The sequence below is a fragment of the Podarcis pityusensis genome, assembly GCF_964106645.2.
Source record: "Podarcis pityusensis genome assembly, chromosome: 3".
In the NCBI taxonomy this organism is placed as follows: Eukaryota; Metazoa; Chordata; class Lepidosauria; order Squamata; family Lacertidae; genus Podarcis; species Podarcis pityusensis.
Genome location: NC_138026.1, coordinates 77,257,807 through 77,282,597, shown reverse-complemented (window position 1 = coordinate 77,282,597; position 24,791 = coordinate 77,257,807). Strand labels below are relative to the sequence as shown.

At 38.8% G+C, this 24,791-nt stretch overlaps 1 protein-coding gene across 1 annotated transcript; it reads left to right on the top strand.

Moving 5' to 3' along the window:
* The first annotated feature begins 89 nt into the window (after positions 1 to 89).
* Positions 90 to 22,520, top strand: ERO1B (endoplasmic reticulum oxidoreductase 1 beta). The gene is made up of 16 exons (XM_080997781.1): positions 90 to 621; positions 4,300 to 4,419; positions 8,290 to 8,373; positions 9,037 to 9,078; positions 9,838 to 9,920; positions 10,707 to 10,780; positions 12,324 to 12,444; positions 12,533 to 12,579; positions 14,008 to 14,019; positions 14,572 to 14,598; positions 15,550 to 15,642; positions 15,751 to 15,997; positions 17,247 to 17,316; positions 18,436 to 18,522; positions 19,168 to 19,301; positions 21,166 to 22,520. The coding sequence occupies exons 1-16, from the start codon at positions 517 to 519 to the stop codon at positions 21,224 to 21,226; spliced, it is 1,407 nt and encodes a 468-aa protein (XP_080853907.1). The 5' UTR covers positions 90 to 516; the 3' UTR covers positions 21,227 to 22,520.
* The last annotated feature ends 2,271 nt before the right edge of the window (positions 22,521 to 24,791 follow it).

Sequence of the window (24,791 nt, the reverse complement as noted above, 5' to 3'; positions counted from 1 at the left end):
TGCCTCCTCTTGTTTTGAAGGGGCGCGTGGTCCTTCCTCATTGGCTGCGGCCTTCGTCCCTCCCCTTTCGCCGCCCGCCTCTGAGGCAAGAGAAATGCAAGAGCGAAGGCTGACGGCGTCGCACTACACTTCCCGAAACGCTTTGCGCGGCAGCCGAGAGGGCAGCCTCCGCTGTCGCCCCTTCTCCTGTGGCAAACGGGAAAGTGTCTAGCTGGGGCGTGCGCTCTCCCTCCCTCCTTCCCCGTGCACAACAAGAGCGGCGTGGGGGCTGCGAGGAATAGGAGGAGGAAGAGCAGCAGCAGAGCGAGCGCTGAGGAGGCTGAGGTGAGCGCGGCGCATCCGGCCGGCCGCCTGTCCGCTCGCTCGCCCGCCCGGCAGGCTCCTCTTTCCCAGCGTCAGTGGCAACCTCGGGGAGAAGGGAGGCATCCTTCGGTGGTTCCGGTGCTCCGGGCTGCCCTGAGGCGGCGGCGAGGGGCGCCCTCCGCCCCGGGGCGAGCGGGGAGAGGGTTCTGCAGCATGAGCATCAGCAGAGTTGCCCGGAGAACTGCAGCGGAGGCGGCGGCGCAGCTCCTGCTGGCGGCAGCCACCGTGGGCTGCCTCTGGTGCGCGGCAGAGGCCCAGGTGAGAAGGGCTGGCATCATGGGGAGCGAGAGGCGGCGGCGGATGGGTGGCTCGGTGGGAATCTGCCCGTGGGCTTGTCAGCTAACACTTTCCATGCCTCCATAGCAGGGGTTGCCACCGTGTTGCCCTCCAGATGTGGCCGGACTACAACTCCCATCGTCCCTCCTGACGGTTGGCCATGCTGGCTAGAGCCGACGGGCATTGCAGCCCCACGTTCGGAGGGCACCATGTTGGCTACCCCTGATGGACCGCATCTGGGACGGCAGAGCTGAAGGGATGCTCTCTCTGGCCTCCCAAACATAGGGCCACTCGAGGGCTGCACCCTTTCCCCACCTCTCAGGAAGATTGCCAGGGCAAGGGGGAGGTCAACTTGGCCCCATCCTTAGGTATTCCAGGGCTTGATTTTCTCTTCCCTCCTTCCTGTTTAGTAGACTGTGACCCTGGACGCAAGGATTGTGCTCTTTTTACAGCGCTGAGAAAATTTCGGGTGCTTTATGAAGCGTTTATTAAGATGTCCAATTCTCTGGACGGCCTTCCAGCAGGTGTGGGCCTGATCCTGCCTGTTCAGTGGCTCCTCTTTTTAGCTGTGAGAGTAGAGATGCAAGCAGCTTTAGTGAATCAGAGACACCAGCAGCATCTTTAATAAGGGTTTCCAAATCCTTCCTTTCCTCAGTAAGATACAGTTGAGGTCTTCCTTGGGGAGATGCGATCAGTTGTGTTTGCTCTGCCTTGGCTTGGCAGATGTTTGATGCTAATTTGTAATTGAGCCAAGAGTGTGTCAAATGGGATTATATTATATCAGGGGAAATAACATGTGTATAGAGATGTTTTTGCTAGCAGGAAGAAGCTATGTGGTCTTTATAGTGTATTTCAAGGTAAATAAGATGGAAATTTTTCCTAGCATGAGAAGAAATGCTTTGCATAACTGGCATATCCCCCCCCCCCTTACTGTTAAGAGTTACATGCAAGCTCTAGGTTGATTTGTCATGGGAAACAATATTTCAGTTTGGTTTTCTTTGAAATTATACAAAAGGTTGAATGGTATCAATTGTGTACAGTATACCTGCACTAGAAGATCAGAAGCAAACAACTGTTAAAATAATTGTGGATTTGGTCTACTCTTCAGAGTTGGGTATGAAAGTAATACTTGCTTCTTGCTGATTATGATGGTTGCATAACCATACTCTGTAGTATTTCAGACCACAATGTTTAACTTAAATGTTTTCAGCCCATTTTCTCTCCACCCCCTCCCTGTAAAACAACATTCTATAGCTGAAGTGTCCTTTTGGTTTTCCTTGTAATAGTTAAGTGCCACTTCTGGTTTTGAAGATGTGCACTGCTCCTTCTTATCGGTTGCCCTTCTAGATGATACTTAAATTGTACCTCAGATTGTCCACAAAATGAGCAGGTCTGGGGAAAAGAATTATTCCAGGAGCCAATTTCAAGTTGTTATGTGCTGTCTGTTCACAAAGTGGCATGGATTTGAAGTTCTTGGGCAGTGACACGTACTCCTAACTTTTAGATGTCCAGTCATTCAGCCTCCTGATACGGATCCCAAAGGCAGTTGCACTGGAAATGGAAAACTTTTATTACAGAGCATAGTCTCACTTTCCCTCCAAACGTTATTCATGTGATTAGTGGAGATGATGGTAATTCTTTTTAAATGTTCCCATTCTTATGGGAGATACAGTGGTACCTCGGGTTAAGTACTTAATTCGTTCTGGAGGTCTGTACTTAACCTGAAACTGTTCTTAACCTGAAGCACCACTTTAGCTAATGGGGCCTCCCGCTGCCGCCACGCCACCGAAGCACAATTTCTGTTCTCAACCTGAAGCAAAGTTCTTAACCTGAAGCACTATTTCTGGGTTAGCAGAGTCTGTAACCTGAAGCGTATGTAACCCAAGGTACCACTGTACTATTTTCGTGTAACTTGCTCACGTCCTGGGATTTCCAAATAACTACTGACTATTTTGCATGCCTACGTACAAGAACAGGAGAAATTTTCCAAGCGACTTTGTCATTTTGCTGTTTACCTGATATAACACTTGATTGAATTATTTTATTACATTTTGTATTATAATATTACTAATAAGGATAACCAGTGTTAGATCATCAGTATTTTAAATGTGCTTGATTTATTTTAAAAAATACAAGACTTAAAACTGGACTTCATTCCATGTACAGTATCTCTAATATAGTTCTTTTAGGGAGGAAAGTAAAGTGGATTTTTAATGTATAATTAAAACAAGAAAGTTTTATTTTGAAATACTTATTCTCATCTTAAAAGCATTATAAAAAGCATGTTGGCCTCCTTATAGAATCCTCTTTTATAGATTTAAGCTTTATAGGCTAGGAGTTAAATGAGACTTAATCGTAAGTGTATATGTGGTTGTAGCCTACAAGTTACAATATATACTGTTCTGACCTCCTTGAAAAATGCACTGCTGCTTTTTAGTACTGGCAGCTATAGAAATAAAATGAATAGTTCTAAAGCTTAGACTGAAATTCTGAATATAAACGTATCCACCAGATTTAATGAAAAGAATTCCCAAAGTGAATATAATTCAAGTACACTTCCAATCTCAGCAGTTTTATATGATGGGAGGAAGCTCCTTTCAGTTTCACAATGCTTTGAATTTTTTCACTTTCATAATAAATAAATATTGCAGGGTTTTTGGTTGCCCTCTAAGGAAATGCAGTGCATTCTTAAAATATAGTGTTGAATACTGACAATGATAACCTGTTTATACAATGACCTGGTTTTCACATAACGCTAAGCCAAACTATGGGTAATTGCAAATTTTCAGGTGTCCAGAGAAGCTTGGCTGCTTTTCTCCTCCTCCAGTCCTGCTGCTGTGAGCTAAAATGTGAGATGTAAGCCACAGAACAAACATTGACTACAGCTCATGGTGTGCCTAAACTAGAGCATGATAAACCAGAAGCTTGGGTTCATACACAACACAACACGACACGACACAACATGCCAAACCATCACATGGCTCACAGCAGCAGGACCAAAGCAGCCATTGTCTTATCTTGGAGCTTGCAGTCTTATATGATGGGAGGAAGCTCCTTTCAGTTTCACAATGCTTTGAATTTGCTCCCATAGTTTGACTTGGTATTATGTGCAAACTGGGCAACTGAAAACGATTGCTGAATTCCAATGGCACACTGCAAACAAAACATTGGGGGGTGCTTATTGTCTAATTTAACATTCTGCTAAAGAGTGATAAAGGATTCCCTGCACAGAATTTAATTAAAATCTAAGCTAATAAAAGCAAATTCTATCAATATTTTAGATAGATTAAGGAAGGATGGTAAATGTGCTATTAATATACTATTAATAATTCTGCTAGCTTTGTCCCATTGCATTCAAGAATAAGCTCCTGAAGACTTACCCCACACACCACCCCATTACTGCACAGGTGGCATTTCCACATAGAGAGTCACATGAAATGTGCGTAGATTGTGTATCACAAATGCAAATGCTTGTTTTGCTATAAGTTTAAAAAAGTGTTACCTTGCCCATATGTGTGTGGGTTTCATGTAAATTCCTGCAAGCAAATGCCATTTGCATTGCTCTTTATGATGATTTCTCTCTAATTGTCTTCTTGCTCAATCAAAAACTTTTAGCTATAAGTGATATTGCCATTTAGTCTTTTTGTTTTGTTTTTCTAGTTATCAGGAGTGCTTGATGACTGCTTATGCGACATAGAAAGCATTGATGACTTCAACAATGTTAAGATCTTCCCCCAAATACAGAAACTTCTAGAACGGGACTATTTCAGATACTACAAGGTAGAGTAAAAAATGGCCTATTACTATATAGTTTAGTGCAGACATTCTCAGACTCTCTGCTCCTTGGTCCATGTGAGTGAGCTGAAAACCCACCATTTACAAACTGGTGGTGATATTTTCTGTTGATACCTAACCTCTCTTTGGAAATTACTAAATTCTATGCCATAGTAGTTTTCTTGTGGAAAGGAGTTCCATCATTCAGACTTTTATCTGGGTGTTATTTGCCAATACAAGACTCTAAATGGAGAAGGCTTTTTATTTTATATCCACCCCAGCATTCTCTTTAATGTCTGTTTACTCTATCTGCTGTCACTTTTTCTCTTTTCCTTCTTAACCTAGCCCGAAAGTGTTAGTTTCTTTCATCCCTGCTATTTTGCATTTACTTCTCCCTCCTTTAACAACTTTCTTCTTGTAACTCTTTCCCCTCTCTTACCACTTTGTTCTATTTTTTAAAATAATGTTTTATCTCTATTTAAATTCCTATGGGAAGCAATACCTCTCATCTCTCTGTCTTTCTCTTTCCCTCCTCCTTCTCCCAGCTTCTATCCCTCAGTCACCTTTACTCCGTATGCAGGGAGTTGGCATCCATCCAACCAAAAGGCTACAGTATGATCAGGGATGGGGTGGGTAAGGGAGGATGCACTGCATTGGCAGTGGAAAGAGGATTAAGTCTCACTGGTGGTCCTGGCTTATCGCTTGAGAAACACTGGCTTTGTGAAATCAATTTGTCTTTCTCTGTTCTCCTACGAAGTAAAAGAAATACTGGGGTTATAGTAAAACTGTACTAAAAATGAAACCTACTTCAAAGCTTCAAATTAGTGTGAAAAGGAAATACACTGTGGGTTGGAAGAGCAGTACTTTACTCTGAAACACTATATACCATTGTTGGATTTCTTACCTCCCCATTACCATAAGGTCCCAGAATAGGTCACAACAATATAAAAATACAAAATTGAAATTAGTTAAAACCTTTTACAATCACAAAACATAAACTCAATATGTTCTGCTAGTTTTTGGAAAAACCACCCTCATTTTGATGTAACTGCTGTCTTTAGAACCTGGAGTTGGCTTCAGATAAGTTAGCCTTTTCTTTCTTAATGGAATTGGTTAAAAACAAAAATGGAAAGGATTTGCTGAGACAATTAACAACTAGAATACAAAAAAGGGAGGTGTGAGGAGGTTGATGAAATAAGGTAATGACAGTTAAGGATTTGAGAATACTGGATCTGCTTTTAAATTTTTTTTGTTTAATTCTGCTTTTTGATTTTGATGTATTATGTGTTTTGCCTTTGCTTTTTGATTTTGACTTTTATCGATTTGTATTGTTTAATTGTTATCTGTTCTTTTTTCTTCTTTTCTTCCTTGTTTTTCTTTGTAATCTTAAAACTCTCAATAAATATCATTTAAAAAAAAATAAAATAAAAACAGTACCTGAAGAATTAAATGAAAACCTTACCAGGTACTTGAGCAAACAATGATTTCCAAATGTGGCTAAACGTCCTTCAGCATTGCTTGATCCAAGGTGTACTATAGTGAAAGTAAACTAATGTTAGATAAAAGCTGTCTTCTGTGAATGTGAAGCAGATACAGTCTACACCTGATGGTTTTGGAATTTGCTCTTGATAAGCTGTATAACTGAAGGTTATAACATTTAATGTGGCCATTTCTGTTTCATACAGTGCTGTATCAAAATAGTTGTAAGTTTATCATCCACCCTCTCCCCTCTAATCTCTCCCCCTACCTCCGGATACCATATTGTCTTACATTGAACGTAACCAAAAGACTTTATAATCTGAAGAATAACAACAACAAAATATATTGTATGTTCTTTTGTAGTTCATGAAAATCTGTAATATTTTTTAAAAGAATAAAAGAAAAATTATTACCCTTTGTAAAGTATTCTGTTGTCCAGCTACCAACTTCATTGGCAATTGTGCTAGAAACTTTGTTAACACTTAGGATTTTCTGTTTTATTGTTCACTGCATCTTCATATATAATCTTTTGTTCCACCTGTCCTCTTCCCACTCACAGAATGGCCAAATATAGCAATTTTTATTTATTTTATTTTTGCAACCATGTTGCAAAAAAAAAAAAAAGTGTTTTAAAAAAGGACTTCCTCTTCTGCAGGGCAAGTTCCCTGAATTCTATCCATCTTTCACCATCCCGTGTAGGCCTCTGAGTCCCATCTCATTTTATTACAAGGATCATTGGTGGGATCCAGAAAGCCCTAGGACGCAAGTAGGGGTCATGCCTCTCTGGATCCAACCCTGTATTTTTAATAGTAGCTGTGTAGTCATTATGAACAACTGGCTTAGTCAGAAGGTGCCTATTAGAAAATGTAATGTTTCTCCCCAGTTGCCTGTTGCTAAAAACAATTTCCTCTTTGACTCCATCCCACCCCAAAAAGTGTGCTATGTATTACTTCGATTCGACTAAAAAGATTTTAACTTTATCTTGCTTATGACATTTTTCGTATCCAGCAGCAGTTGATAAAAATGTTGCATAAGCTATGACTCATTTGTTGGATTACTGTGTGAACTCTACACATTTAAAAGTAGTTTAGGTTTAATTGGGAAGGATTTGTCCTAATTAAAAATTTGAAACAATATTCTAAACTTTCTGAACTTGCATGTGGGATATGTGCACTGTAGCAGCTGTAGCTCACTTTTTTGCAAAATTTGAGGCCTGTGTATATTAAAGGAAACTGAAACATTTCCGTTATCAAAGTGTGGAATAGAAATGAACTATTTAAAATGTAAGATGCCAACAGACCAGGTTTGATTTAAGTAATGCTGTAATCTTTTAAAGAATATCTAAGTGGTGCATATCAGCTGTGGCTGCAATTGTATGTTAGATAAGTCCTTGTGCTATGGTTGAAAGAGGATTAAGAATTTTTGATCTTGGAAACTGTCTTCCTTTGCACTGATACCGTTAATACTGTTGATGTAACTTGAAGTGGGGGCTTGCATTTTAAAGCTTAAGCTTCCTGGAAGATGTGTGATTCCTGTTTAATCTGGATGTGCTGCATCTGCTTGATTGCAAACAACACTTGTGAGGTTATTCTGTGGAAATCTTTGGCTGAATCTTTTTTATATTAAATATATTACAATAAAATTGCACAAACAAATCTCTAGCACACCAATAAAACAAAACACAAGCAATAAGGAACATTTTCAACATAGGTTCATGCAACTATATTCACTGCAAGACATCAACATTTGACAAGTAAATTATTCAATTATGGGTGTTCCTATTTTCATTATCTTGAAAAAATTAGAAGATTTAGCAGTGTTAAAAAGTATAATATTAGTTCTTTCTTAGCAATAGGTACATAAGAATTTTCAAAAGACAATGGATAGGATTGTTTTGTTCTTTCAGCCCATTTTATTTAACTGTTTGTAAAGCTTTATTGGCACATCACTGTGGCTTCCCACTTCCCCCTTTGATGAATTGAGTAACTTGCAGAATTCAGGTTCAGCAACTTCTCTGATCAAGAACTTTTACAAAATAGGTCAAGTAACATCAATCACATTTTGTACTGATCATTCATGTGAGGCCAGAGGAGAAGGCACAAAAAAACACTGGACTGTATTTTGTGCTGTGGTATTGAGATGTTGTTAATGCAATCAAATCAAATTATTCCCAGAACAAAGCTTCAGAAATTGCTTGTGCGGGCACCCCCATCCCATGCTTGTAGCTGGCTCATATTTTTAAGTCAGCCGAATAAATGAAAACTCTAGATATTTGTTTGCTCAGCCCTAATCTTTCACTTTTTTTTTTATAAGAAAGCTTATTCTATTGAAGGGAAGTTTCCCTATTTAGTTCAAAATTAATTGACTGACAGCATGTATATGTTTCTTGGTTTTAAGGTTAATCTGAAGAGACCATGTCCTTTTTGGGCTGACGATGGCCATTGTTCTATCAGAGATTGCCATGTAGAGCCTTGTCCCGAGGTATGTTTGCAAATAAAGGAGGAAACCAGAATAGTATTGCCTTTGTTGAACAGAATAATATGGAACCTTACTTACTGCCATTTTTGCAAGAGTTTGCATAACACTGATATGATTCTGCGTTGATGGGAGTGGGGGTTAACATACTTTAGAGTTGCAGGAAGTTTGACAGCTTTTATTGCCAACACATTGACTGCTGTTGGAAAGCTACTTTGCTAGTGAAATTTTAGTTTTGTGTAAAGATAGGCAACTGTAGTTCAGTTTAAATAGCAGATAAGATAACTTCAGAGCTCAAAGGGTACCATCTTTCAGTGCTATTAATGACAGTAATACGACAGGGGCTTAAAGAGTGTTTAGATTTTTGGCCATCATATTATGAACAGTTCTGATTTAAATGCTAACTCATCCTAAGCTTTTCATAGAGAAGTTCCACTGAACTTTTTTCAATGAGCTTGCTTACTAGTAAATGTGCATAGGGTACCCATAGCAAAAATGGTCAAATCATTAATGAAATGGAACTGTATCCCAGCGTGGAGTTTTGATGCTCAAACAGTTTTTTGCTGGCGTGGCTCATTGATTTAGCAATCTTCAGTTAGTCAGTGTTGAGAATGAGTGGGTTGCGAATGAAAAGGTTGAATAATCATGTAACTTGTTTGCTTCTTCTAGAGTAAAGTACCAGTTGGAATTAAAGCTGGGAGTGCTAACAAAGTGAGTAAGCTCTTCTGAAATAAAAAATACGGACTTTTCTGCCCCCCACTGCACTAGGAAAACATCTGACTGGCATGTTGCATTTGCCTCAGATGCAAGTGATAGCTATCCACTCCTGCTACTTTAGCAGCTAACATAGCATTGTGCTATGTTTACCCAGTGGTGAAGCATGATGGTGCATTCTAGGTGCTGTTTGTATAGGAGTGCATTTCCTCCCCTCCTATGAGAGAGAATTGAAGCTGGCAGCAGTGCTAGGAAGTCCCACTGTGTTTCCTTGCCATGGATACAGTTGATGAGGCTCTCTGGGCTCCCCCCCTCCCAACCTTGTTTTCCAAGGTGAGCAGAAGCTAAGTCGGCCAAACCTGGTAGCATGGGCAGCTGGTCAGGAGGCTTTTATAATGTAGCTTCCTGTTAAACAATCACTTGTAAAATTGCCTCTGGGGGAAAATGTTAAGCAAACACTGAAAATACTTCTCCTTAATGCATACTTAAATCCCAGATATGCATATATAAATAAAAAATAGTGATAGTAGAATTTATGGCCTGCCATACCATAAATGTGCATAAGAATAGAAGCTTCTGTCTCTGGTCCAGAGAATGGTAATACTTGGAAATATTAAGTGCATTTAATGCTTGTGAGGTGTTACCTCGCTTGTCAGTCATGGCTGCATTGGGTAAGTGACAGGCAAATGCCCTAAAGATTTAAAACGAAAAATATATTCGTTGGTGATATTAAATATCATATACTCTGCCTTGCAGTATTCAAAGAAAGCAAACCATACCAAAGAACTCGAAGACTGTGAACAAGCTAACAAACTAGGAGCAATTAATAGTACATTAAGGTAAGCCCTTTTTTCATTGTTAACTGGAGTGGCAAGGCTTGATATATTTAGCTCTTTTTGGACTTTTCTCCATACATACTATTCTTGTAAGTTCTGTGGTAAAGAGAACATGCCAGTGTTAGATTTCACTTACACAAAACATATTTATTTGTAGCTGTTGGTCCAAACATACTTTTATCAGTTGAACTAAAAAGACTAACATGATGAATACAAACGGAGGAAGCAAGCTGTTCCAGATATTGACGCCTAGTTTTTAGAACTGTTTCTCTGCTGGTAGTACTGTACGTAGGCATTAATTTTGAAATTCACTTGCAGATTCACTTCCTCCGTTTTCTTTCAACCAAGTTCTGTGTGCTAATGCTGGATAAGGAGTAAGGATTAAAAAGTGATACAGCAGCATATAAACATGTTTGTTAGCATGATGGTCTCAAGGATAGCTATCTAAACAAACTAGTGCTATGTATCTGGGCTGAATATACAGTTCTAGTGTTAATTATAAACTAGTGCTGTATGAAAGCTTGGCAGTTGATTACTTGCCGTGTTACTTTATGAGAAATTAGTTGCACTTTATGCTCTTACGACAGTTTCATGTAGTCAGTGTTAGTTTCATAAGATTACTTTTATCTAAAAAAAAACCTTTTCATTTTTATGAGCTTCCTTGAAGGTCCTTTTGGGATGATGTTGGTAGCAATCTCTGTTTTTAAAAGTGATGGGAAAACATAAAAATGAGAAATGAGACCATATTATGTCCATTTACCACTAGTCTATTTTTTCTCCTTTCCACAGCAACCAAAGTAAAGAGGCTTTCATTGACTGGGCCAGATATGATGATTCACAGGACCATTTTTGTGAACTGGATGGTAAATTTGTTCATTCTTTTGAACTATGTTTTATTAGGCAATGTGTAGCTAAGTCAATTGAAAATCATCTTCATGTACTTCACAAAAGAGAAAGTATGCCAAAATATTTATACTGTGCTCTTAAAAAACAGCCTCAATTCTGATCTTCCAAACCAAAAGGAACCGTGGGCTCATGCAATCCCCGTCTCTTAGTTTTAGCACTAAACATAGTTTGCTGTGAAGAGTAAACCTATTAAAGATCAACACCTCCAATTGTGGATCCTGATATAGCCAAGACAGTACCACCTGTGAACTAGAGGAAGGGTATCAGCAGGATCCAAAGAACCCAACTCTTTTCAGAAGCAGAAATATTTCTGGGAGAAGAAAAAACTGGGACTGAGCACATTCGGTGGCAATGAAATTCTGACTTAAGGGTGGTGGAAATGATGACACAGAAATCCAGATGTGAAGGGCAAGTATATGGAGTATCTTTGAAGATGGCTTGGCTGGCTGGAATCCTGAATAGGCATCCTCTACATTGCCACATTTGGTTGCAGGTCCCACTTGTACAGTCCAAATCTTCAAATACTGTTAATAATTTTAAACCAGAATAGCCTTAATTTAAATAAGAAAACTAAGCCAGGATAAGAAACCCTCTTCAAGCCATGACTTCTGATTGTGATTTGGAGCACAAACACTGGTAATTATTTACCAATTTGGACATAATTGAAAGTCACTGTGAACATTATATGGGAAACGGAGAATGGGGCACTTATTCAATATTTTTTTCTAAAGGCAAGAAAGAGCTAAATCTCTTCTTGTTCATAATCTACCAACCTATGATTTGCAAGATCATCTGACCTGTACCCTAGTATTGTGCTTGGGAAGTGTTGAATCAGCTAGTGTCCAAAGGCCTCAAATTGCAAAAACAAAGCAAAAGCCCTAACAAAATGTTGCATTCAAAGTCAAAGAGAGGAGAGAGGATGAAGGACACTCAACATCAAAAGTGCTGAAAACAGCTCTTACAATAAATATTCATTCTAGAACCAGTTATAAGCCCATGTATACAGCTGCCTTGTCTTCTATACCTGGGTTTTCTCCTTTTTATGTGGTTAAAATTAGTATTAGATAAACAAGTTAAATTAAGAAAGTTAAAATGTGTCCCCCATAACTGGAAATTAGGCTCCTTTAATAAAATACTGTATTCACATGTGTAATTGTGCATGTTTGAAGTGTAAGTAATGAGTAACTTGGTGCTCCTGTTCTATCTAGTTTCCCAGCATTTTGCAAATAATGAAGAGGGAAGTAGCAGTAGGCTACCTGCTGAAGCATTTTACTTTGTCTAAATAAGTCTCCTGTTCCAAGTGTAGATAATAAAGGGCAAGATGTAAATAAGGTGGGGCAATTTGCCATCTGTACAAGCATCTAGGTAATGTGATCAGTAGTAATGATGCATTTGACTTTTTACATTAGCCAAACTGTTTTGTCTTCGTGTGTGTGTGTGTGTAAATGCACACACAATTGTACAATTAATGCATAATTAACATCTCTATTTCTTCTTTAGATGAGAGATCTCCTGATGCTCAGTATGTGGATTTGCTGCTGAATCCAGAGCGTTACACTGGATACAAAGGGCCCTCTGCATGGAGAGTATGGAACAGTATCTATGAAGAAAATTGCTTCAAGTAACTGGGAAGGGCGGGCAGAATTTATTTTGAAACATTTGAGATTCTTTGGATTACAAAAACATATTTCTAATCTCTTTTCCTTTAGGCCACGATCAGTGTATCGTCCACTAAACCCTCTGGCACCCAGCAAGGGTGGGTCACTAAATACTTTGTAATTATAAGAATGGTTTTGAAGGTTCAATACAGCCATGCCATTTAGGAAACCAGCAAGGATTTAATGAATGGAGATGGCCCACTTAATTAGACTTGCTAACGTTCCTCCCCCCTCAAGCATTAGTGTTTGTTTATATATTCATAAGATGCATATCTTGCATTTTGATAAGTGCCCTCAAGGTGGCTTGCAAAACAAATTATCATCATTAATGCTACTTTTACTAGTTAAATGTATTAGTTGTCTACAGCCACTGCCTCTAGGCTACATACAATAAAATGTTAATGGGCCAATATTCAATACAACTATTACTCCACTATTACTAATGTAACTATTATTCTCCTGACTGGATTGAGCTTCTGATTACCACACCCACTGCCCCTCCTGCTTGAGTGGACAAGGGGAAATAAGAGTTGTGTGTCATCCGCATATTGGTGATAATGCCCTCCAAAATGTAATAATGCACCAAATAAATACACCAGCAAAAACTACAGAAGGTAAAATAACATGCAAGCAGCAAGAGAAAAACAGTAAAGACTCAATGCCATTCAGAGCCTGTCTAAAAGATAGCAGTGAAAAAAACAGGCCAAATGTCTGTGTAGATGACACAATCTCCTTGGTAGCCACCTATCTAATATCTGCAGATGAGGGGGCGCACAGAAGGACTAAAGAGGTCAGTTCAGCACTTTGAATTGGGTTCTGAAACATTGCAACAATATACTTACAGTATTCCATACCAGTTAACAATCTGGCCACTTCATTCTGCATCACATGAAGTTACCAGGACTGACATACAACTCACAAAAGTAAATTAGCGTTGATGGTACCATAGCATTGATAATTATGGCTATCTCTCCAAGACGGGATGCTGCTAGCCCCTTAACTATACTTTTCAAAAGGCACCATGAGCTATGTATGCCACTTGTGCATCCATCAGCAATACTGGTTCCAAAAAATAATTTGTTCTGGTTGTAATTACATTTCCCCTTAAATAACTGATCAAATGCAACTTACGTTTTATTTGAAACTATTTGCCAGGAATAAGAAAGCAAAGCTACAATTTGCAAAAAAAAAAAAAGGGGGGGGGAGTTGTATGAAACTGAGATCCCTGTACAACTCAGAAATGTAGAATTGCTTTTCAAAATAGCAGTAAAATTAGCAAACGCTGCGACATTATTTGAGTTTGTTGATTCTCTATATTGCATTTAAATGTTTATCTGTGTTGTACAGTGTAAGATCATTATTTTAGTACATATATATTTGTGCCTGAACTAAATAACTGATGAGTTGAATCACAAATCAAAAAGTTTATATATTTAAAAAATAACAGATGTGTGTTTGATTTTCGGTAGAGACATAAGAGGGGAATAAATTGTTCTCATCTTCTGCAACTTTCTTTTTTTTTTCAGGAGAGGATGATGGTGAGTCTTCATAATATTCTTTACAAGTTCACTTTTAACCTTAATGTCAACTAAATACATTCAGTATGCTGGATATACAGTATTTTTCCGTGTATAAGACTAGGTTTTTCCCCCCTTAAAAATAATGTCAAAAATTTGGAAAAATACGGTACATCTTTAAAATACCTCAATACTGAATACAGTTGCTGAATTACAATAGAGGGTGAGGGAGCAAAAAGTGGGCAGGGAGGGAGAAAGAGAATTAAAACATATAGAACATGACTTAGTTAGGATTTGGAACACAAATACTTGTCCATCCTTTTTGGTGGGAGGGGCGGTACTTGCAAAAATGGTGCTACTCTGATGTATGATGTTGAAACTTGCCCCTCAAAATAGAAAAATCAATGCTTCACAATTTAAATTGTGTGAAGGTGACAGATGGAGAATCAAGTCTTTAGCAGATTCAGGTTTTCCTTAAATCATATGCCCTGTGTTTTGGTTTCTGTCTAGTGTGTTTTAAAAATCTGGAATTTTGCTGAAGCTACTAATGTGAATTTATTTCTGTGCTTGCAGGAGAATCTTTCTATACATGGCTAGAAGGTGAGCAAAGTACCTTGTTCATTAGCATTTCTATACCTCCAAAATAGAGGATAGCTATGTTAGTCCAGCTATGCAGCTATGAAAGTTCATTTCACAGTAAGTTTATTAGTCTCCAAAGGTACTACAGGACTCTCTAGCTGCTAGAGAGTCCTGTAGTACATTTGGAGACTAATGAACTTACTGTGAAATGAACTTTCATAGGCTAGAGATAATAATGCTGTAGCCCATGAAATTTCATACTACAGTTAGCTTGTTAATCTTTAAGGTTCCACATTACTTTCTGATTTTTACCTCCAGATAGATTGTAATGCATCTGTACAGCTAACACTGCAGGGTCACTTTAACTGGAGGTAGGAACTGTGCTCTTACACCTTTTGGAAACTGTAAGAGCTCAGATTGAATAGGTCTCATTAAAGTAAAGTGTTTATAAAAGTATTCGGAACAGATTATTTCCCCAAGCTTACCACTCATCCCATAATATGCTCAAATATGCTATCCATTAGTGCCTTTCACCAGTTTGTCCTTTCCCACACCCTCCATACCACTTCTGTACATTCAGATCCAACCTAGTTCAGACACAGTGAGAAATTGTGGGTTTCTACTACACAAATGAATCACGATGAGCCTCAAGTTTGGCTTCTCCCCTCCTCCTCTGGTACACAGTGAAAAGGAGAGAACCACTTCCCATTTTAAACAAATCACACTTTGATGTCCAAACTTGTGGGCTTGGTTATTGAGGAATAGTTGAGTTTGGAAATCATTCCTTTATTATGGCCATAGGCAACTGTGATTTGTTTACAATCCAACCAGAAAGCTTCAGATTTCCTTATGAGCTTGAAGAGGAGGGGGATTTTAGCCCAAGGCTCACTGTAGCCCATTACTTAGCAGAAATGCAGGCCTATGAATCATGCTTTCATCAGTTCACTTTTTAATAATGCGTGTTCTACCTAGGTCTCTGTCTTGAGAAACGTGTATTCTATAAGCTCATTTCTGGACTTCATGCTAGTATCAACATACATCTTTGTGCAAATTATCTACTTGAAGGTATTTTATATTTTTAATACTGTGATCATCTCCATTATTGTGGGAAGATAATTTTTATCTCTGTGCAAGCATAATTCAGTTTGTCTAAAATTGTTTTTCTCTGATTAGAAACTTGGGGGAGACCTCGTTGGGGATCCAATGTCAAAGAATTTATCCATCGCTTTGACTCCAGTGAAACAAAAAGTGAAGGTCCAAGAAGGCTAAAAAATTTATATTTCTTATATTTGGTGGAACTACGCGCATTGTCAAAAGTCGCATCATACTTCGAGCGTTCAATTGTAGATCTTTACACTGGAAATTCCCAAGAGGATACAGAGACAAAGTCCCTCTTGTTAGAAATCTTCAGGGACACAAAGTAAGTGTGCCTTCCCATCCCCATATTTAATGTGCAACTAGATACAGCTGCTTGAACAATATTGGATTAAAAGAAACTACAAGAAATTGCATCAAAGGGATATCTGGAGTGTAAAATATAAGAGGAACATTTCTTAACCTTTCCGAAAAGAAAAGCAAGCACTGGAAAATGGAAAAAAAAAACCCCTCCACCTAGCTTTTGTCACAGTTACTGTGGACAAGAGGAAGTTTCCCTTGTGTGTACAAAATTGGGGGGGTGGGGGAGCATGTAGCCTTTTGAATTTGGCCTATTTCCTGTCCCACTTCTTCCTTCAGTCTCTTAGCCAGTAATTTTGCACTCATGAGATCTAAGCAGACAAACTTCCTTGCAGAATTGCTGGAACATAAGTCACCTATTATGTATAAAGTTATTTAATTGTCTGAAACATGAATAAAATGAAATTCTAAACTTTTTTATACAGTTTTAAAATAAAGGGTCTCAGGTTTGTCAATTATTCCAGTGCCTTTGTATCCATTGACCCAACACGGGAAGACGTGAGCAAGTTTACTGCATAGTGAACAATTGAATAGAATCCTGGCCCATACCCATCTTTTATAGCTCTACAAGTAAAAGCTTGAAAATTCAGGAACGGAACCAGGACTATTGTAGGAGGTGGGACAGAGAGGTCTTTGCCAAGCCTGCCTTTGGATGTATCCTTGTCTCCCCCTGCTGTTTCTGTTTGTATTTCTTCTTTAATACTCTTTTGTCAATTGGCACTCCCTGATTCCCTTGCTGCAAGTTGTCTTCTGCTCTCTCAAAGCACCTCCTTTCCCAGACCACTCTCTTCACCAGTCCTGTTCCATGCCCTCCTCAAGTGCTTTTGCTTGGCTGGAATGTGTTTTTGAACGGCGCTGAAATGTATTTTGTTTGCCTGGATAGAGGGAGATTTGTAGGTAGAAAGGCCTGATTTCAGTATGCGTAAGAGTCATATGCATTTCCGTGGCCCCTGGGAGGTTCTCCATGAGGGAATGTGCCTTTCAGGCTCCTCACCCCTGCTGTGGAGGGCATGTAAAGGAAGATCTGACTCAGTCTCAGATCACATGGAGAGTGCCTTAAGTCAAGTGTTCTGCCATCCTGTGCTGTGACTTATGATTTGCCACTGAGATATTATTGAGAACTCCTACAACGTAGATCCCTTTCACTTCATTCTAAGCAGTAGATTGAGAGTTTTTAGATTATTTTTGATCATTGACATATTTCATTCACTTAGGTCGTTCCCTATGCACTTTGATGAAAAATCCATGTTTGCTGGAGACAAAAAAGGGGCAAAATCTTTAAAGGTAAATACAGTAATGCCAGTGAAATTTTTACATGAGCTATTCAAACAAGACAAAAAGTCTTACTTAAAAACTAGGTGTTAATCTCTGGGGGGGAGTCTATAGGTGTTTTGGGGACAGATGAAATTGGTTTGGTTAGAATATGATTCAGAATAGAGAACTGCTTAGTCTTGACTGTGGCTTCAGCATGAGAACTTCTCTAATTTCATTTGAGTAAGACTCCTCACCAAACCCTAACCTCCTTCTAAATTCTCACACATTTATGAAGCACTTAAGGAAATTACTAGAAACATGCTGGATATTCCACTGACCATAAAACTTTGGTACATTGTTGCTAATGGGCTGCATCACTGAACGCGCCCTGTTGGTTTTTTGTTTTAGACTAGTCATGGTATTTACTTGCCTAATTTTAGCACCATCACATTACATTTGGAGGTCACAAACAATGGTTCTTTCATTTACCTTAATATGTTGATGTTTTGCAAAACAGTACAGTGGTACCTCAGTTTACGAACTAAATCCGTTCCAGAAGCCCGTTCTTAAACCAAAACCGTTCTTAAACCGAGGTGCACTTTCCCTCATGAGTCTTCCCGCCGCCGGTACCCTTCCACCGTTTGGATTCTGTTCTTTAGACCAAGGTAAAGTTCTGAAACCAAGACACTATTTCTGGTTTTGCGGAGTTTGTAAACCAAATTGTTCTTAAACTGGACTGTTCTTAAACCAAGGTACCACTGTATTAAACATGGTTTATTACTAAAGCAAATATTTCCTATAATAACTGGTATGGTTATGTAATACTGCCCTATCCTAGCCATGATTAGAGGGTTTGGAGTTCCCAGCTGGCTTTATAGTCTCCTAACCTTTCATGTGCAAATTAACCTTTTCCTTTTCAGAGCTGACAGTGGTTAGTGTAGAAAGTACAGTAACCAGTTTGCAGGCCTTGGTTAGAAGGGGGTTTGTGAACTGCACTTTGAGCTAGTGAGAGCACCAGTGCAGATTTAACACCACCTGGTGGTTAGTACTGAAAAGAGAAGATGAATTCATACACATGGATGGGGGTTGAGGGGCGAATCCACACTTTTTATTGTATCTTTAAAAATTATGTTTTGTTTTTATTGGTAGGAAGAATTCAGGTTACATTTCAAGAACATATCCCGCATAATGGACTGTGTTGGATGTGATAAGTGCAGGTTATGGGGCAAATTGCAGGTATGTGATTTTTTTGTGAGTTAACATGTTCTGGGGCTGTGAAATGGTCTCCCATGCAAAACCTTCTAACACATTCTTCTGATGCCAGGAGTTTGGGGTTCTTGCCTTGCAACAGGCCCAGAACCCTCGGGTTGGGACTCTGCCTTTTGTGGCTGGTTCATATCAGCACAGTGGTTCATGTCACTACAAAGCCCATATTTATTAGCCTTAGTATGCACTCACGTAATTTCAGTCTTTGTTTATACAAAGACTTGTACCTTGAATTCCAGCTGCATAAACTGTACTTTGTTGTTGCTTTGAGTACAGTACATAGTCTTACAATGATAGGAATATTTTTAGTAATTATAAAATATAAATCATACCTTGTTGAGACTTCTATTCTTTGTATTGCAGTTATATATTCATCAAGAATAATGGAAAAAAGCTGGAAAATAGGGTTTTATTATTTTATTGAGAATGGTTTTATTAATATGAACTGAAAATAAAATGGTGAAGGACTAGGAGACTGCATGTATTACTTTGTGTAAGGTTGGTGGCAGAAAGGCTTTAATTGCTGCATGATAGCTATATAAAACCTTTCTGTTATCAGTTGGGGGTTTGGGACTAGGAGGTCTGTATTCTTGCTGTTTTACTGTGTTCTTTTAGACTCAAGGTTTAGGAACTGCTTTGAAGATCTTATTCTCGGAAAAGGAAATAAAAAACCTTCCTGAAAATAGCCCATCAAAAGGTTTTCAACTGACACGACAAGAAATAGTTGCTCTTCTGAATGCATTTGGAAGGCAAGTTATATTTTTACACTTAATTCTTTTATAGCTATGTAGTTATAGGCTATGTATTTTAATTCGTCTGCACCATCCCTCCCCCCCCATATCAATCTGCTACTGGGATCCAACAGAAACCCTTAAAATCCTAGCTTAAAATAAAGCTGTAATTTGATTTCAGAATAACTCCAGTTCAACATTAAATATTGGGCTTATAACAGACGAGAAAACATTAACAAATGAAACATCTAGGTGAAATATTAGGCTCATAGTGAATGATGGAAGGGGTCCAATGTATTCCAATAGCTGAATGCAGTGGTGGCGGGTGGGTCTCTTTACCAAAGGACATTACAAATGAGATATCAGTGTTTCAAGTTTACATTGTGAAAGTGTTAACATAAGGATAATTTGGAGCAGAATTAACCCCCTAAAGTCAAATTACTTCTGGGATCTGGGATCCAGTGCTTTGTAATTAGGTTTTGTTTTTTTCTACACACAAGAATGTAAGGGGGGAGTTATAAAAAACACCAGTGCTCTAAGTGCTACAACCTAAAAAAAAAGCAAAAAATATGTGATACAGACCAGATACTAATGATGTTGCGCAACATTTAAGCAAGCAGAATTCTTCCTTCCCTTCCTAAACCAGCTAAAGCATATTTGGGGGACAACAGAGGGTAGGAGAACAGGAACTACTGTTGCACAAGCAGAAATCCACTCTGATTGCAGATGGGTATATTTGAATATTGCACTCATTTTTTCTTCCCTATTTAGAGCAGTTGCTGGGACCCCAATTATAGTGGCGTCGTAATTTCACTTTCCCATTCATTTTAAGAGTAGTATATTAGATTCCTGATGTCAGGGAAGAGTTAGAAGTTTTCAGTTTATCAGAGGGAGAAAGCATTCCCCAAGGGGGGAAGGAGAGCAGTGAATCTAACAGAAGGGAGCAAGAGGAACAACAGGGAGGGACCGGCTGTTCACAGGAAAGGCAAGGGTTCACTTCTAGCTCAGATTCGGAGGAGGGGAGATACAGGCCAGCTCTAGCCAGGAGGTTAGAAAAAAGAACGGGAAAACGAAGGGAAGGGCGCCTTCGCCATTTTGAGGGTGGCTGGTCACGGAGAAGCAGAGCTCAGAAGGTATCTGAAAGAAGTGACTCTGAGGAATAATAGTTAAGAACTGTTTATAAGATTATTTTGTTAATACACAATAAAAAGTTATAAAAGAACAAGAAGCGTTTGTGTGGTGATCTGAAGAGGACAACGACCAGTCCTGACACCTGATAGCTTCATTAAGTTACATGAAGCAGCACATGTTGATGGTTGACCCGATGATTGCTGAAGAGTACATGGAATAGGAAATGGTTCAGGTTTGCTTTAAAAAATCTACAAATATTTCAAACAGCTGCTAGGGTTGAATCCACAGCAACCACACTGTTACAAAGGTCTCTCCTAATACGTTTTCAAAAAGAACATTTTTATTTTGATCAAGATACTAAATATATGTTAGCCACATACATGAGACCAGCAGTTTCCGCACTGAGAATAGAAGTTTCAGTGTTCTGGATTTCATCTTCAGTTGCACAGGACACTAATCCTGTTTTATAGCAAAGTATTGATTCACACAAACATTTCAGGTGAAAAAGTAATAATGAAGTTACTTTTTTCTTCAGCATTTTTGGCAAAATGAACCTTTTTGAAAGAACACTGTGAGGTTGTATTGCCAGTCATTGTGTCGTGAAAAAGGTACTGGACTGTGAGGAATGAATTAATTTCCAGTGCCCTCAAGGCAGAGACTCTCAAACTAGGGAGTTTAATGTTTCTAACTTGAGATTGATTACAATGTACAATCATTTTAATCTCAATCTTTTTTTTCTGCTGCATCACAGGCTTTCCACAAGTATACGAGAACTGCAGAATTTCAAAGCTTTATTACAACAGAGAAGTTAACGAAGGCTTTTCTACTTAGTGGTGGAAGCAACCATTCATTTGACATTGGGAAAGACAAAATCAATCTTTATACAAACTGTTCTAAGGGGGGGGATATAATACCAACTTGAATATTTAAGGTAGGAAAGGTTAGTCATTGGACAAAATATTTAAGTATGAAGTACCTAACTTTAAACATGTAAATTATGTTCATCCTTCCACTGTTCAGTGTGTTTATCTTTGTACATCTCTTGAACCATCATTTGTTATGAACTTTTATTATTTTGTCTATTCAGAGACTCTTGATTTACATCAAACTGCACTTACTAAGTCAGGTGATATGGAAAACCTTGCAGTGTTGCTCAAAAATAGCTGGTGGTCATATTTTTAACGTTTGTTTGTATCGGAAGGACCAGGTGCTGTTAAAAGATTTTCTGTGTTTTGATGTCTGTTAACAGTAGCTGAAATGGCCAGTAAAGTTTTACTAAAATAAGCCCCTTGGCACCCAGGGGAGACCAGCATTCTTCAATCACATTTTGTTTTATTTTTGTACTTGCTTCCTTTCCTCCTCCTTAATTTTCTGTTTCTCCATATCACCGTTGCCTTCTCTGTGAGGAGACAAGACTGGGTTAACTGTACTCCAGAGTCCCTCAATTCCTGTTATGCGTGTCCACTGAAGGGGCCTTTAGAGTGAAGTGCTGCTAGCTTGAAATGCTTTGCTCAAGCCTGCTGTTGGCTCTTTACCATGTAGCCAAAACCTCTCTCTCAATTTCTAGAGAGCTAAGAAAATTTTAATTATACCACTTGCAATCTTTCAAGATTGACACCCATTCTCCCTGTTCTGGTAAGCCCCGTAATATTTTTGTGAGACTAAAAGCAAAATACTCCTAGACAAACACTTTAAAAATAGTGTCAGTTCTCGGAATTCAGTACTGCATATCCTGCCTATGCAATCTCCCATTTGTACCTTACAAAAAGATACACAATGTCTGTACTAAAACGGGTATGCTCTGCAGAAATTTGATTCTCGATCATTTCTTGCAAAGGGGACTTCCATTTAGTCACTGCAGAACAATAGCAGAAAACAAGTAATTTTTAAAATTTTAAATACAAAGGAAGAGAAGTTCTGTAACGTGCGATGGAGCAGCTGACTTAGAAGCTGTCTGTGATGTAATATTTGTATTTAGTGAGGGATGTTTGAGTACAGCATGAATGTCAATGTTGGTACAGTATATAGATTTGTACATAAGTTTTGCTTTGATAAGTAAAATAATCTGAATTAAAATGAATTAAAAGTGCTCTTAAACACTTCTAATCTAAGTAATCTTTACTGTGGTTTGCGTTTATACAGTTATGTTGCTAGCTTTGTGTTACACCACTCCATAACTTTGCAGCTGAAAATGTGGGAAGGAACATGAGTGGATGGTTATAGCACTATTTTTGCTCAAAACATTTATATTTTGCTTATAATGAAAGTGCTTTCACAGGAGGCTTTTAATATATAGTTGCTGTGCCTCATTCATGCATTTTATAGGGTCCCAGACAATGTCACAAGCCAATGGTAATCCTCTCATATTTTCCCATTGCTTTATCCATCTTTTTTTCTTATAGCAGAAAATCCCTATACCCGCAGGTCTCAGGACTTTTCACAGAATAAAATCAGAATATAAAACCACAAAATATATAATGAAAAGAAAAACAACAACCCAATAACACCCCCCCAAAAAAACCCTCACATTTTAAAAGGGCATAGGAGGTCAATCAAATCAACCAAAGGCCTGGTTAAAAAGGAACGTTTTAACAAGACTATCAAGCAGAGTAGGTCACACCAGCAAGTTTTCTAGCCAGGTTGTGAAACTGACCCGATCACCTTGTCTGATTAGATCTGGTTGTAGACATGTGTGTGGTTTGAGGTTTACCCCTTAGCTTTTGAAGCAGCACAACTCCAAAATCAAAAGTAAACTGAAAGGAAAGTGAGTTTCAAATATTCAGGATTGTAGAAGAATCTTGAAAATGTTAGTGATCATGGAAACCAGTAGTGAGGCTTCATTTTTCTGGTTAAGACTAGTGAAATATTGACCTGCTAGTAATAAGGTTTGCTGCATTTTGTTTGAGGTGCACCGAGAAATTCTGAAGCCAACCTTCAAGTTGCATAATTTCTGCATCCTAATTTACAATGTTACTGTGCTATCATGGAATACATGCTGGTCTGCCCACAATCCTTGTATCTTCAGCTCTTTCTTGGTGCATGTTTGTTGGAACCTAACAGCATGGGCATGAAAATGCTTAAATGCTTGATTGCAAACAGTTCCTTGCAAAACAAGGTCAAATAAAATGGTGCTCTGTTGGCAGGAGTGGCTTAAATAGACAAGGGTCAAATGTAAGTTCTCCAAATTCAAGTTCAAATAAATGTCACTTCTTCCCACTTATGCTACTTTGACTATGGAAAAAGTTGGGGGGTTACATCGGGTAATTTCTTGTCTTTTTGCAAGGAGGTATAATGCTGAATCCAAAAAATGATTGTAGTCATTACAAGGCTGAATTGGAAAGTCACTTATGTACAGCTAAGATCACAAAGGCTTCTACTGGGTTAACTGGTGGTGAACATAGGAAGTATGAGTAGCGAACAGGTTTAAGGGTCATGTAGGGAGAAGAGATGGGCAAGGAGAAATCCTCATGGCGATGGAACAATTTGCTTAGTGCTATGTTGAACACTACCCCATTGTCCACCACCCAAAATTGGGAGTGGATATAGAATCAGTTGGGTGCAGATAAGCAATTGCTGAATGAAGATTACACAGCTGCATCAATACACAAGTTGCTGGGCCCCAAAGAGCTAAGGCACAGGTTAATATTTTCATTGCAAGTTTGTAGTGTGATAAGCTGGCAAAAATAGGACCTGGAGGACACTGTGACACTCATATTTTCACTTTGCATATGTAATCACCCAGAAAGGTTTTTAATATCTGCACAGGCATAGCAGAGAGGCAAAACTGACAAGTGCCTTTGGTGCACTTGAAAAATAGCTGTTGCGCTGCAACCCTAAGAGGAAGAATCTGAAAACTGTTTTAACTGCATGAGCATGACAAAAACGAAGTCCGAGGAGTACTCTGACCCTCCTTTGTCTGTTTTACATTGTTTGAGAACAGTGGGGGGGGGGGACAGGAGAAATTTTAGACTGGCTCCTAAACTAGTCTAAATCTCTCCCTGCTTTGGGAGCATGTCAGAGTCCTGGAATAGCTTTGGATCCAAGCCACTGACCAGTTTTTCTGTAGCATGCCCCCCACATCACATTTAGCCCTACTAATGCTATAGATCTAATATCAGTTTGGCCATTGTATCATAATGGCGGGGTGAGGAATTCAACCTCAGAGCTCCCCCTCCAATGTCAGAGTTCTACCTTTAGGCTGGAGAGGGAGAAATGATTTAGGCTTTGTACACATTAAGGACTTTCCTCCTCAATTTTCTGTTTCTGCAGGTAGGTCATTCTTTGTCTCAATTCTGATCAAATTTACTTTGGTGGGAAATGCAGCATTTCATAAGAAACGACAGGATAGATCTTGCTTGAGGCTTATGTGATGGGAGC

Excerpts from the sequence above, each read along its gene's own strand:
- ERO1B (XM_080997781.1), top strand. The coding sequence starts at position 517 with ATGAGCATCAGCAGAGTTGCCCGGAGAACTGCAGCGGAGGCGGCGGCG. Across the intron at positions 12,445-12,532 it reads TATGAAGAAAATTGCTTCAA|GCCACGATCAGTGTATCGTC; the intron begins GTAACTGGGAAG and ends CTTTTCCTTTAG. Across the intron at positions 19,302-21,165 it reads CTTCTGAATGCATTTGGAAG|GCTTTCCACAAGTATACGAG; the intron begins GCAAGTTATATT and ends GCTGCATCACAG.